A 14,511-nucleotide genomic window follows, 5' to 3' on the forward strand; every position below is an offset into this window, starting at 1 on the left:
TAGTGGCTAATCCCATGGAAAACCCAAACCGCAGTAACAGGAATTAGAGACCTCAGATGACCAGAACACATGGGACCAGACCAAACATTGATGAGCAAACTGATCTTTAATGTGCTGACCTGGAAGGCTTGCTCTCCATCGTGGGCACAGCCACAGCTATTTACACAGAATCACTGTACAGTATTTACAGCAAGATGCTAGACACAGCATCCTTCTGGATAGACAAAGAAGGGGTGAGAACAGGCTACGGAACAAAGCCCTGAAATAAAAGTGTAAGCAGAAATCTGCAGGTGTGAGTAGAGGGAAGGGCCAAGTCATGAGGGAGGCTGGTGAGGTAGAAATGAAGGAGGAAGTTATCAAACCATCTCTGCTGCATGAGGGGAGAATCCACTGGGACATAAAGTCTCTAAAATTATGATTTGGTGGCATTTGAAGGGGGTAAAACCTGCCACAAGTCACCTTTGTGAGGAAAAAGAAGGCAGTTCGAACCTTACAGACCACATCTTCTACCTCCCCTACCAAAAAAGTAATTCTGCTGACTAAATTCCTAGGACAGCAAACTGAGAAAGTAAAAATAAGATACAGAGACAGAATCGTAAATAGACTTAAGAAACACAAAGTAAAAGGGGTCAAGAGAGACACAGACATTGCAATGAAGGAGGAAAAAGCAAAAGCTCCAGAAGATCTGAACGTCAGAATCATCCTGTTGACTTCACAAGTCACCTCCCTTCACCTCACCTTCCCCGAAGCTCCTCCCTCCACCCTGAAATCTTGGGATTTTAACTTTAACCAAGGAGTAGAATTAGAATGAGGCTGGTACACACTGGGATGATCTAAGATTCCATCTTACCAATTCAGATCCCCTCCTTATCCTGTACCAGAATATCAGGGCTTGAGTCGTAGCCAAGGGCAGATCAGAGTAAGAATAGACAGGATGGAGGACACGAGGCCACAAAGCCCCACAATCCCAGGGCCACAGTGCCAGAGGCCTAGTTTGTCCAATGGAATAAAAAGATCACAGGCATTTCTGACCACATCCAGCAGAAGTGGGGGATGACCTCGAAGGACCCGAGCCAAGAGCAGCACTCGCAGCTGAAGCTTGAGAGCCAGTTGAGGCAAGCCTCCTCCTGGAGTTCCTGGACCCCCAGGTCCTGCAGTTTCAATTCCTCCTGGGCCTCCTCCTCCAGAACCCTTCAGTCGCCGGCTACAAGCTGAAGACTCTTGCTCCATCAGTAGGCGAATCTCATAAGCATCACGGCTCAAATTCATGATGAGGGAAAACAGATAATACCTGGGAAAAACAGGCCAGAAGAGTCAGTAAGGGCACATAGAGCCACTTAGCATATTAAACAGAATGCTTAAACATTTTTCCCCCACAGTGCAAAGGAATTCTACATGAGAACACCAGCAGTAAATGCTACTACCCACTATCAGGAATGTCTTCCCAGCTTTCTGTGTTTCCATGTACCTTAAGATCCTGGTTTAAAGTCATGAGCATCATCAAACCTTCCAAGAGCACCGTCAAATTTCACTTGTCCACTTGGCAACCCATTAGCACACACACATTCAACTTGAGCTATAATAATGCAAATGTTTTCAGAGAACAAGCTTCGTTTGTTTAGAGACTCAGACACATTATAGATCTTTTAAATCCCATTCTCTTGTTAAAATAAACAAAAACAAAAAGCAAGGCCCAGAAGTGTTAAGCAACTTGCTAAATGTGTTAGATGTATCAATTCCTTAAGAACAGTCTATGTTTAGGGCTCCTGGCTGGCTCAGTCAGTAAAGCTACTCTTCATCTTGGGGTCGTGAGTTTGAGCCCCACATTGGGCGTAGAGATTACTTAAAAAACAAACAGGGACGCCTGGGTGGCTCAGTCCGTTAAATGTCTGCCTTTGGCTCAGGTCATGATCCCGGGGTCCTGGGATGGAGTCTATCACAGCATCATCACACTCCTTGATCAGCAGGGAGCCTCCCTCTCCCTCTCCCTGCCACTCCTCTTGCTTGTATGCTCTGTCTCTGACAAATAAATAAGTAAATCTTAAAACAAACAAACAGGGGTGCCTGGGTGGCTCAGTTGGTTAAGCGTCCAAATCTTGATATCAGCTTAGGTCTTGATCTCAGGGTCCTGGGTTCAGGCCCCACACTGCGCTCCATGCAGGGAGCCTACTTAAAAAACCAACCAACCAATGAACAGTCTATGGTTTGTTGGTTTGTTTGTTTTAAGATTTTATTCATTTATTTTAGAGAGAGAGAGCATCAGTGGGGAGGGGTAGTGGGAGAGGGAGAAAGAATCTGAAGCAGACTCCCATGGAGCACGGAGCCCAAGGTCGGGGGAGAAGGGAGCTCGATCCCAAGACCAACCGACCAACCATGAGATAGTGACCTGAGCAGAAACCAAGAGTCGGATGCTCAACTGACTGAGCCACCCAGTCTCCCCAACAGTCTATGTTTTTTTAAATCCATTCTGACATGGTGATCTGTACTCAATATAATTGTCCTACCTCCAAAACACATCCTGCATCCAATCACATTTCTCTCTCTCTCATACCCCACCAGCACAGTCTCAGCCGCCAGCACCTCTTGCTCAAACTACTACTGTAGTCATTAACTGGTCTCTCCATTGCCACTCTTGCCCCCTGCCTCCAACAAGCTAATTTCACATAGTAAATCACATCATTACTCCCCTTCTTAAAACTCTCCAGGGCTTCCTTCCTATCCCATTTAAAAGGAAATCTAGGGGGCGCCTGGGTGGCACAGCGGTTAAGCGTCTGCCTTCGGCTCAGGGCGTGATCCCGGCGTTCTGGGATCGAGCCCCACGTCAGGCTCCTCTGCTATGAGCCTGCTTCTTCCTCTCCCACTCCCCCTGCTTGTGTTCCCTCTCTCACTGGCTGTCTCTATCTCTGTCGAATAAATAAATAAAATCTTTTTAAAAAATAAATAAATAAAAAATAAAATGAAATCTAGGGGTGCCTGGGTGGCACCTTATTCTAAGCCAACATCATCTCTTGGCCATATTAGGGCATTTCCTCCTCTATTGCCCTACTACAATCCATTTTCCACTGTAGCAAGAGAGATCTTCTTTAAACACAGTTCGAATCATGTCACATCTCTTTTCAGAACCCATTGTACTTAGGATAAAATTTAAACAAAACTAAACCAAAAAAGCCCACTCTTGCCGAAGAGGCCTTGCATGAATGATCCAGTCCTCTCCACATCTCCAGTTCAAACTTATGCCCTTCACTCAATACTCTCCATCATGCTGGCTTTCTTTCAATTTCTCTAATTCCACAAAATCTTTCTTGGTTTAAAGCCTCAGAATGGGCTATTTTCTGTTTGAGAAGCTCTTCTCTCCTACTGTTTGCTTTGACTAACTTCTATTCAGACTTCAAGTCTGAACTAAAACATTACTTCTCAAAGAGTTCTTCCCTGGCCTCTTAATCGAAATCAGCTCCCTTTGTTACATATCTCATAACACCCTGTACATTTCCACAAATAATTTGTTGGGTGGTTGTCTTAATATAACTCCCCCACTAGACTAGAAGCTTAGTGAGAATGGGAACCATATCTGACTCTGTGCTTTGTTCCCTGGCCCATAGTAAGCACTTCCTAAATATTTTTAGAATGAGTGAATGAGCAGGCAGTGAGAGCCATAACCTATGGTATAGATAGAAGCAGACTTAAAGCAATGTAATATCTTATCTTGCCCAATCTTAGTCATTCATCATGGCAGAGCATCTGTCTTCCATCTGCCTCCATTCACTATTCTCTGATAGTTTAAACTCTAAATGAAGATTAGAAGCCAAGTGATTAAGATGTGTATATTCTAGGAAGACCCTGAAAGATCTTTCACTCATAAAAAGCAAGCTATGCAGTATGGGAAATACAAAAGGTCTTGTAGGATAAAAGGATATCAAACCTGAATGAACGCTGGGCCCACTTCTCCTGATCCACACGAGGGGCTAGTCCAGATTTTCCAGCCCACAGGACATTGTCACAGGCGAAGTACAAGGCTCGATTGAGGTGACTAACAGTGATGCAGAATCTCAGGACAACATCTGATAAGTGCACAGCTCGTTTGGCTGACTCAAGGGCATCTGCTGAGTTACCCAGGCGTAGAACTTGTGGAGATTAGCAAGGAGAAGCAAGGATTTGGAAGTAGAGGCAGAGAGTAAGACACAGAGAAGGAGGAAGCAAAAAGGTGAAAGTTGAGAAAGTGATAGAAAAAATAATTACAATTTTTTTAAAAGAAGAAAAACAGTTCAAAAAATTTTTTTCTTCAAATTTTAGTTAATTTGTGTCCCAGTTTGGTTTTCTCAAACTTGCCCCATTCTCTCCAATCCTGCATTAGTCTCTTACCCCTGCTCTCTTACCTCAACCAAGAGGCATGCAGAGGGTAAGTGCAGAGCCAAATAAGGGGGAAGAACTGGTAGAGAAGGTCAAGAACAGGAAGGAAGGACTAAGGGAGAATAGCTGCGGATGGAGGAAGTGCTGGAGTAATAAAGCAAAAGCACGGTTACTTACGCTTTCTTCCTAGGCTCAGATGACCCTCCAGTTGTCGAATTTGGTTCTGTAACTTGGGACTGGCCCCATGTTTCTGCAGTGCATGGCCAAGAAGGGAGCAGGCATACTGGGCAGCCCTGGAGGAGAGGCCAGGCAAGTTAAGGTGGAGACATCCCTAACCTACCCCTCAAAAATGTCTTCCAAAGGGAATGTATTGACTTCCCCTTTTCCCAGTTTGAGAACATTCCTTTTCCTCCTCTTTATGCCCATTTCTTACCGTTTCTCCTTCAGGCCAGGGGAAGGGAAAGGCGTAAGGATTAAAAGGAGCCTAGAAAAGGAGTTGGGGGCATTACTTGGAGTTGAGAAAAACAGTTTTGACAATGATGAAGTCTGAAGGGGACTGAAGGCGGCAGCGGGTCCATCACGAGCACATCAGTGTGAGCATGTACGTGACATGCAAAGGAGTGGGGGACAGATGGAGAGATTATTTTCAGAAGAGGTGAACTAGATTTCAAGGCCCTCTAGCTCAACTGAGACCGGAAGACAGGCTGGAGGCAGAGGGGTTCCCGGATGACAGCAGGGTGAGGGGATAAGGGAACTTGGAGCCACTCAGCTCTGGGGGGCACAGTCCGGATATCCATCGCGGGGCGAATGCTCCTCACGCCACCACCGCCCGGTTAGTAAAGTGTTGGTCTTATGTGGACATGGCCACCCTGAGCGGCCTCCCCAGTGGCCCACTCGTGCCTCAGTTTCCCCATCTTTCCGGTGAGCAGAAACGAATCATCTCCTCACGGCCCGCTCAAATCAGCGCCTGGCGGTCCGTCCGGGCCCCCGTAGCCCGTGCTGACCCTTTTTGACCCCCGTAGTATGAACGGACCTCGCCCCACGAGGATCTTCCTCTGTCCCCACCCCCATTCCTATTCGGGCCGCACCTACACAACCGCTCCCGGGCCTGGCTCTGAGCACTGAAGCGAACCCAGGCGTCCATGACAGCGGCAGCCCCGGCTCCGCAGCCCCGCTCCCGCCCCACTTCCCGCCCCTAGTCACGCCTCCTGGCGGATCAACGGTCTCTCGCGAGGGACAAACATCACCAGAAAAGAAAGAGAGTGGAGCCGGCCTTGAAATCTCAGAACAAGAAGCGTTTGTCTCTGGACCAACACCGGCGTGTTTTCGGTGTGTCTCCGTCACAGCGTACTTTTAGCCGACGGCCTCTACTTCCTAAGCATGCCTCCAGCGGTACATTTTTCTTTACATGTTCTGGGCCAGGGGCGGGGCCTGCAGTAGGGGCGGGGCGAGAAGGCACCGCAGCATCTCGCCTGCAGGGCTGGGATGGGGTTGTCCCCCGGGGTGCTTCCAAAACACCCCAATACACACACAGACACACACGCAAACGCGCGCTGCGGCCGAACCCAGGGCTCTAGGAGCTAAAGAAGTCTATGGAAGTTGGAGCCAGCACCAGATCGCCGTTCCTTGCGGGACCCTGACAGTTGGGCAGGTGACCTAGAGAAGGAGGAAGGATACAGATGACTTCCAGGATACAGATGGAGAGTCTCCAGAGACAGAGCCTTTAATGGACGAAATTCGTAATAACCAGCTTCAGATCCTAATAAGGAGGGCGAAGAATCAGTGGACGAAGCTAAACTCTTCATACTTACACTCCATCCACCCCTTTCCCTTCCAGGTCACCATGTCTGCAGGCAATGGCACCCCTCGGGGGTTAGCAGCGGGGGAGGAGGTCTGGGCGGGATCAGGAGTAGAGGTGGAGGGCTCAGAGCTGCCCACCTTCTCAGCTGCAGCCAAGGTCCGAGTGGGAGTGACTATCGCGCTGTTCATTTCCTCAGCTGGAGGGAACCTGGCCGTCCTGTGGTCAGTGACTCGGCCACAACCCAGCCAACTCCGCCCCTCCCCTGTACGACGACTCTTTGCCCACTTAGCAGCTGCTGACTTACTAGTCACTTTTGTGGTTATGCCCCTAGATGCCATCTGGAATATCACTGTTCAGTGGCTGGCTGGGGATATCGCATGTCGGACACTCATGTTCCTGAAACTAGTGGCCATGTATGCTGCAGCTTTCCTGCCTGTGGTCATTGGACTTGACCGTCAGGCAGCCATACTCCACCCACTTGGACCCCGCTCAGCTGGAAGGAAACTTCTGGGGACAGCCTGGGGACTTAGTTTCCTGCTTGCTTTGCCCCAGGTGAGTGACTTGTTGGGATTCTAGGCTAGACTGGACAAGAATGTGGGTAAACAACATGACTGTTTGGAGTCAAGGAGTGTGCTTGATCAGTGGTCACCCATTAATCCTGAGGGGAGCCTCTGCTGTTTTGCAAGTTAAGATCATTGCATGTTAATCTGTATCTCTGTTAAGAGCCTACCTCTCCAAAGCAGTACCCTGTATCTATGCCTCTTCCTTTAGCTTTGCTATGCTTGGCTTTCACCTTTTTGCATCCTCTCAGCTCCTTCTTCAGATTGTTGCAGAAAACTCTAAGGATGAAACATATATGGGGGTCTATAGAGAAGACAGTGAAGTCAGGGGCTTTGGTTAAAACTCGGTGGTACAGTCACTCATCCATTCAAAAATAAAGTACATCACCCCTAGGGACACTCTAATGCTCTATCAAGGATTGAGCAGCAAAGACCTGCCTTCAGGAAACTTAGACTAATGCAGAAGACATATTAGTATGCAATTATAATACAGTATGCAGTCAAGCATTATGCTAAAGGTAAGCATAAGGAGCTAAAGTAAAGAACAATGAGGATGTCTGACCCACTCTTCAACAGTCAGGGAAAACGTCTCAAAGACATTAAAACTGATTGTTTTTTATTTATTAAATTAAGAGAGGTGTTAGACAAGTTAAAGCAGGAGGAATGCTGGGGAGGGTAGAAAGTAGAAGCTAAAATTGAGGGCTAGAAAATGGATGAGTAATGAGCTTGGATGGGAAGGAAGAGCCAAGTTACAGATATTAAGCTTGTACTTTACCCTGAGGATAGTGGAGAGACAATAAGGTAAAAGGTGGAGAGGACAAAGTCAGATTTGTATTTTTTACTCTCGCTTTACTGTGAAAACTGGAAAGAAAACTAGAAAGGAAACAGAACATCTGAACTTGAGTTCTAGTTATCAAATCTCATGTACTGACAATGAACTAGAAATCTAGAAAAAAATGAAATTTTAAGCAATTCTTTGAAGACCAAAACCAAAACCACCACCACCCTCTGAGGGGAAGGAGTAGAACAGCATCTTGAGAGACCAGGATTAGGATTCTACCTAGAAGGGGCTCTGGAATAATAATGCATTATACAATTAGATTTAAAATTTGATCCTTACGGGGCGCCTGGGTGGTGCAGTTGTTAAGCGTCTGCCTTCGGATCGGGGCATGATCCCAGCGTTCTGGGATTGAGCCCCACATCAGGCTCTTCCGCTGGGAGCCTGCTTCTTCCTCTCCCACTCCCCCTGCTTGTGTTCCCTCTCTCGCTGTCTATAAATAAATAAAATCTTTAAAAAAAATAATATAAAATAAAATCTGATCCTTAAATCCTCCAATATTAGAAATTAACTACAAATAGTCTGACTATAGTTCTAAGACAAAAATAGTGCTTCCAACAATGTTGCAAGCAGGACCTCTGCTACCCAAAGCTTTAAAAAGCAGCATTTCTGCTTCAGTGCAAAAGGTATTAGCTGTTTATATGAAGCAAAATTGGACAGGAGTTTCAGCCTTTGTTACATTCTGACAATTGCAATCTCCATTTGCTTCAATGGCAAACTGATGATAACGTTATATATATGTGCAAAAGATGGTATTTTGGTTCCAAATTAGCATCCTCTTGTATAAATTCTGCATTGCCCATGTGTTCTATTTAAAATATTAATCCTAGGGGTGCCTGGGTGGCTAAGGTGGTTAAGCAACTGCCTTTGGCTCAGGTCATGATCCTGGGGTCCTGCATTGGGCTCCTAGCTCAGCGGGGAGTCTGCTTCTCCCTCTCACCTTTTCCCCTCTCATGCTCTCTCTCTCTCAAATAAATAAATCTTAAAAATAAAATACAAAATCCTACCTTCAAGGACTAATATGTCAATAAAAAAACCTTTTTAAAAGTGTGGTGTTAGTATGGTGAGGGAGTACTGGAGTAGTTAGAAATTATCTTCAAAGGCTCAAGTTTCTAAGTATTACAAGGGGTTGAAAGGAAGGTTTCTATAGTAGATGGTAAATTGCATATAATAGGGGGAAGGAAAGGCAGAAGTAGGGTTACAGATCGAACTCTAAGTCCAGGAGCCTTGCTTATTTTTAAACCCCTTTCACGATGTCAGATAAATCTAGGCACAGTGAAAACCAACCAACCAACCAAAACACCTACAAATACATGACTCAAGGCAGGGGACAGGAAAGACTACTCCCCGTCTAGCTCAGAGCAGCTGAGCATAACTCCAAGTTATTCATAAAATTTTGTCTGTGGCCGATACTATCCACCTTTCCTGAAGTCTCTCATGCCTGCTGAAATCACTTTCCCAAATGCCTTAGATCTAGGAATCTGAGACCCACTAAGCTTGCCTTTTATCAAACTAATAGTGACTCAGTCTGCCTTACCTGAACGAAGGTACTAACCCTGAAGCTCTAAACTGAAAAATACTATTTAGGGTTCAACCCAAAAACTTAGCAATTTACCAAAAAGGGGGAGGGGCAGCCAACAGCATTTAGGAAATGTTAAATTTTATTACATAACATTGTTTCACTGTTATAGTTATTGTACATAAGACTATCACTAAAGGTCACTTCACAGAGTGGCTGCAAAATGGCCTGAAATTTTAGCAGCACCCATTTTATACAAAATTTCTTTTTCCACAGAATTAGACACATCAAAACAATCATTTCAGCTAAAAATGTGGGTGAGGTGGTAGAAATATCCTTTTATAAAGTGCAGTGTTAGAATAGTACTTGAGAAGGCAAGATTCTTTAAGTCCCAGGATTTAACAAACTTAACGATTAGCTCAATAGCCTAAGGGGAAGACACGGATTCTCAAGTGTTTACCCTTTTAAATATGGCACTGTGGATGAACTCTGCACTACCCAGCTCTGCAGAGAATTAAGGATGAATTGGGATAGTGTGACTGGTGAGAAGGGTGAAAGGGGACCAGTTCTAATAGTCCTCAAACTCCACTCCAGCTGTTCCTGTTCCACACCGTCCGCCGAGCTGGCCCAGTTCCCTTCACTCAGTGTGTCACCAAAGGCAGCTTCAAGGCTCGATGGCAAGAAATCACCTATAACCTCTTCACCTTCTGCTGCCTCTTTCTGCTGCCGCTGACTGCCATGACCATCTGCTATAGCCGCATTGTCCTCAGTGTGTCTAGTCCCCGGACAAGGAATGGGAACCATGGTGAGACTTCAATCTCCCGGCCCTAATCCATACCCTAAAAACTATTGCCTCTAGCCTCATTTACTGATTTGATAGTTTTCTGTCAAACGAAAAGTGACATCATAACCATTCCTGTAGCATCTGATGCTACCAATATTTTCTAAATGTCTTCAATTCTAACCAGCCTCTAGCCAGCCTCCATTGCTGAGTTAGCGGGGCAAGGACTAAGGAGAAAAGTGATCAGTATTCTCCTTTAGTCTTGGACACCAAGTCTTCAAGTAGTCTTAGGAGCTTCATAACACCACACCTCAATCAAAACCTTTCCTCCAGCATGTCTGTCATAATCCCTGGGGGACAGGAGGGGGCAAACAGTCCCAGTTTGGGAAGGGAAGAGGATGTGCAACACTACCTCCTATTTGCCACATTCTCTTCCTTGTAGCAGAACTCCAGCTCACATAATCACTGCTCTTTCATCCTACACTCAATTCAGAAGCTGAGTGGTTCTGAATTTGAGTATGTTTTCTAAATCCCCAGCCCCTGCCGGTGAATTTGCCCTTCGTCGCTCCTTAGACAATCGCTCCCGTGTTCGTCTGCGGGCCCTGCGACTGGCCCTACTTGTCTTGCTGACCTTCGTCCTCTGCTGGACACCTTATTACCTGCTGGGCCTGTGGTACTGGTTCTCTCCCACCATGCTAACTAAAGTCTCCCCCAGCCTCAGCCACATCCTTTTCCTTTTTGGCCTCCTCAATGCTCCTCTGGATCCTCTCCTCTATGGGGCCTTTACCCTCGGCTGCCGAAGAAGGCACCAAGAACTTAGTATAGACTCTTCCAGGGAAAAAGGTTCTGAGAGATTGCCCCGACAGGAGATTCAAGCCCTTAGACAGCTGCAAGTACAAACAAATGTGGCAGCAAGAAGGACAGGAGAAATGAAAGAGACATTCCTATAACATCCATTTGCACCTGACAGAGTATACAGGAACAAAATAATTACGCTTTAATATCACAAGAACACCTCACTTCTACCCGTTCTCTTAGCTTACAAGAAAAACTAGTACTGAGCAGTGTCTCTACTTTGACAGTAGCTGAGACTCGAGACTGTATTTAACGTAGAAATTCACATAGAATTGAGGCCCTAGAAGTATCTTCAAAGTAACCCATACTGCCTTACTGTAAATAGTGCTTCAGAGATTGCAATGTTAGAAGAGGAAAGTAATTTTAAATGTACAAAACAAAAATGGGACATTTATTCATAACTCAGAGGAAAAAAAAACCCACTAAGCAAATAGGGTGACAGATTAAATATAAACGCAGTGAGTTCCACCCCAGGCCTATTTCTCCAAGGCTGCGTGGTCAAGTAGAATCTCTGGAGAGAACATCTGGACAACAGTGAACCTGTCAGCGCCGCCTCCGGTCTGGACTCCTGCTGCGTCTTCGGCCACCTCTAGGGAAAAGGAAGGGCCCATTAGAGGAACGTAATACAACGCCCTTATTCTGTTTTGCTCATGTTCCCTTCACCAAGATAGTCTGCCCTCTCCACTTTACCTCCTCTTGCCCTTGGGTGGACCCCGAACAAAACACCAGTCCACACTGATTGGCTGTCCCATCAAATCCTGGCCATTGAGTCCCTCCATAGCAGCCTGGGCCTCCTTGTATGTTTCATACTCAACTAGAGTATACCCCTGGGAAAGTGAAAAGACAGAGATCAAAACCCTCGTATTCCACCAAGCACCACCCAAGTATCTTCATTCTCAAATCTAAACTCATACTCAAATAGAAAAACCTACAAACTTTAGAAAACAAATATACATCATATATCCTTATTGTATATACAAAATGTCTGTTTCTGTCTCTTTGCTATGTCTGACAAAATCAATTTCCAATCTCATTTTATTTCAACTTTGCTCTTGGCCAATCATTGCAAACACAGGAGAACTATCAAAGCTGTCTAAAGGTTATAGGGGAAAAGAGGAAATAGCGTGTCACTTAGGAAACCTTCAGGTATCCTGTACGCCTGTCCAGGTTGAGGTGGATGTTTTTTATTTCCCCATACTCTGCAAATTTGTCATGGATGTCTTCTTCCGTGGCTTCCTCATGGACTCCAGTGACAAACAGAATCCAGCCTTCAACAGCTGTTGGGAAAAGGAAGGTGGTTTGAGCACAAGAGAAAAACTTCAAGCAAGATTATGAAAGCGGAGTAAGTGGGGATTCCAGAGATTGGTTAAGGTATCTCCGACCCCATTCCTACTGAGTTTTATTTCACTGGTCCATAATTCACTACAAACACAGACCCTACAGGTTGCATTTTACTTACAGCGTTGTGGTCCAGGTTCATCACCATCCTGCTCCACGCTATCATAATCCTCACGCATCCGAGCTCGAGACCCTTCTTCTATATGGAACATACAAGAGATCACCAGAAATCCATTCTCCCGCTGTTCCCCATGAGTCTGAATGGGAACTCCAAAACTCGATGCGCTCGCCATTCTAGACTCATTTTCCCCACACACACTCACCGGAGCCAAAGCCGCGGCCCTTCCGTTTCTTCGCCTTTTCTTTCAGTTTGTGGATGCTCTCTGGAGCCCCAGAAGTGAAAGAATGAGTAACAAAAATAACAGGTATTTATAACAATAGTCTCTTTATGGAAACATTATCTGAAAGCCCCACCACCTCCAGTCCCATTCCCTTCCCGGTCCCACCCCCATTCCTCCCGAAGGGGGCGCAGTCTTTAATCCAACCGAAACCCGGTTCCCCGACTCCCATCCTCCCTGCCGGGAAAGGAAATTATTTTCCTATTACTCCCTTCTCTCGCACCTTCCCCGCTTCCCGCAGCCGCCTCCACTGTCCTCACCGTCCCCATCCTCATCCATGGCGAAATCCTCGCCCCCAGCCTCATGAAGATCCAGCACGTCCGCCATCTTGCCTTCCTTCTTACTCTCGTCCGTGCCGCTCCGGCACTAGGCACCTCGGGAAACTGTCGCGGAGGGGAAAGGTCGCTAGTCAAGTTGACCAATCAAAAGCTAAGTCTAAGTCCCGCCCTCGGCGCGGTGAAAATACGCAAATGAAGGCGGGCCTAGTTCTGGAAGATGCCGGAAGTGTTCCTGTAGCCATCTTGAGCAGGTGGTGGGCTGAATGGAACAGCTCCCTGAGGGACTGCTAGCGGGTAGGTGCAGGCAGTGGCTTCCTATTAATTAGGGTAGCCGAGAAGTACTACTGACAGCGAAACACTGCCTAATTTCTTTATTAGAGGACTGTTTTTCGTCTTCTTGGACTCCATACTAGGAAATGGAAGTTGGAAAATGTTTTTTTCTCTCAAAATTTCTAGACCTGTACCCTGTTCTGAGGAGTAGCTGGATCTGTGGTGGAAACATTTCTAAAATAGTTCAGTCAGCAATGCTGGCTCAAAAATCTGCTTCTGGTTCGTACTGCAGCACCGAATTTCTCTCAAGGAAACTAACAGATCTGGTTGTCAGTGAACTAGGATTGGTGAGACGGATATCAGCTGCTGCTGCTTCTGTTCCTGATGGTCTTACTGCAACTCTTCACATGGCTTCTTCAGCCTCATCTTTAGGTCTCCCAAAAATACTACCTCACCCGAAGCGAAGGGTTCTTCTTTACTTCACTATCCGTCACTCTGTTTATTTCCTTCATAGAGCTTAAATGCGATTCTAATTACCTTGTTTACTTTCTATCTTGTTTATTGTCTGATTTCCCATAAGAGTAATCCTTATGGCAGAGGCTCTTATTTACAAAGATATCCTTAACAGTTTAGACCAGTGTCTGGCTCACACTAGACATTTGATACATACTTATTGAAGGAACAAATACCAGAAAGGCAAGAAATTCTGTTTGCCTGATGCTGTGTGGCTAGGAAGTAAAGCTGAAAGTACAGATTGGAGCCAAAATGTATGCAATGCTAAGGATTTTGGAATTTTATCCTGTAGGCAAAAATTTCTTGACTTAAAAGTGTTTGGGTATTCATGATTTTTCACAATCACAGATAGCCCCCATGCCGTTTCTTGATTAGTATTTTTCCTTAAGTAGACTGCCTTGTCAATTAAACACATTTCTACTGAATTTAAATATCACTGCCATAAATATATAATCTATATTTTTCCTATGACAGTTTCAGATAGACTATAAGTAAAAATGAAAAATGTGGGTGTCTGGGTGGCTCAGTCAGTTAAGATCTGCCTACGGCCCAGGTCCTGATCCCAAGGCCCTGGGATCGAGTCCCCCGTCAGGCTCCCTGCATAGCAGGGAGTCTGCTTCTCCCTCTTCCTCTGCTCCTCCCGCCTGCTTGTGCTCTCATACTTGTGCCCTCTCATGCTCGTGCTTGCTCGCTCGCTCGCTCTCAAATAAATAAATAAAATCTTTAAAAAATGAAAAATGCCCATCTACCACCTAAAATTGTTTCAGGTAATGCCAAGGGTTCACATTTAAAACCTTGGGGAATGCTGCTGAAGACAAAGATAGCTAAGTGATGGTTTAAGCAAGATAGTGGGGTACAGTACTAAGTATTTTAGAACGAAATCTGACAACAGTGTGGAAGATGTTAAGAATGAAGACAGAGACTATCTAGGAAGCTATTTGCAGTGGTCCAGCCCAGAAATGATAACTGAACTAAGGCAGTGGATATAGACAAGACAGATTAAGAAGTTTATT

At 45.6% G+C, this 14,511-nt stretch overlaps 3 protein-coding genes across 5 annotated transcripts; 1 reads left to right on the forward strand and 2 right to left on the reverse strand.

Moving 5' to 3' along the window:
- Window positions 1-87: 87 nt before the first annotated feature.
- PEX11B (peroxisomal biogenesis factor 11 beta) lies at window positions 88-5,550 on the reverse strand. The gene is made up of 4 exons (XM_045776243.2): window positions 5,436-5,550; window positions 4,525-4,640; window positions 3,920-4,121; window positions 88-1,291 (listed from the first exon to the last, which is right to left on the reverse strand). Exons 1-4 carry the CDS (start codon window positions 5,489-5,491, stop codon window positions 886-888), a joined length of 780 nt encoding a protein of 259 aa, XP_045632199.2. The 5' UTR covers window positions 5,492-5,550; the 3' UTR covers window positions 88-885.
- Window positions 5,551-6,190: 640 nt separating this feature from the next.
- LOC123778685 (gonadotropin-releasing hormone II receptor) lies at window positions 6,191-10,926 on the forward strand. Its single transcript, XM_045776242.2, is given in 4 exon segments — window positions 6,191-6,700; window positions 9,660-9,870; window positions 10,384-10,781; window positions 10,784-10,926. Coding segments are annotated over 4 exon segments (1,149 nt in total). The 3' UTR covers window positions 10,814-10,926.
- A 145-nt stretch (window positions 10,927-11,071) lies between these two features.
- Window positions 11,072-12,838, reverse strand: RBM8A (RNA binding motif protein 8A). Of its 3 annotated transcripts, none has more exons than XM_045776245.2 (6): window positions 12,698-12,838; window positions 12,363-12,422; window positions 12,161-12,235; window positions 11,842-11,978; window positions 11,392-11,528; window positions 11,072-11,290 (listed from the first exon to the last, which is right to left on the reverse strand). In XM_045776245.2, exons 1-6 carry the CDS (start codon window positions 12,762-12,764, stop codon window positions 11,245-11,247), a joined length of 522 nt encoding a protein of 173 aa, XP_045632201.1. In that variant the 5' UTR covers window positions 12,765-12,838; the 3' UTR covers window positions 11,072-11,244. The 3 variants fall into 3 exon arrangements, with proteins under 3 accessions (XP_045632201.1, XP_045632200.1, XP_087722360.1); XM_045776244.2 differs by having other exon boundaries at window positions 12,161-12,238; XM_087866234.1 differs by having other exon boundaries at window positions 12,161-12,238; window positions 12,661-12,742.
- Window positions 12,839-14,511: the final 1,673 nt, after the last annotated feature.

This window comes from Ursus americanus, chromosome 12, assembly GCF_024610735.1.
Source record: "Ursus americanus isolate L20-20 chromosome 12, mUrsAme1.1.p, whole genome shotgun sequence".
NCBI classification, from domain to species: Eukaryota; Metazoa; Chordata; class Mammalia; order Carnivora; family Ursidae; genus Ursus; species Ursus americanus.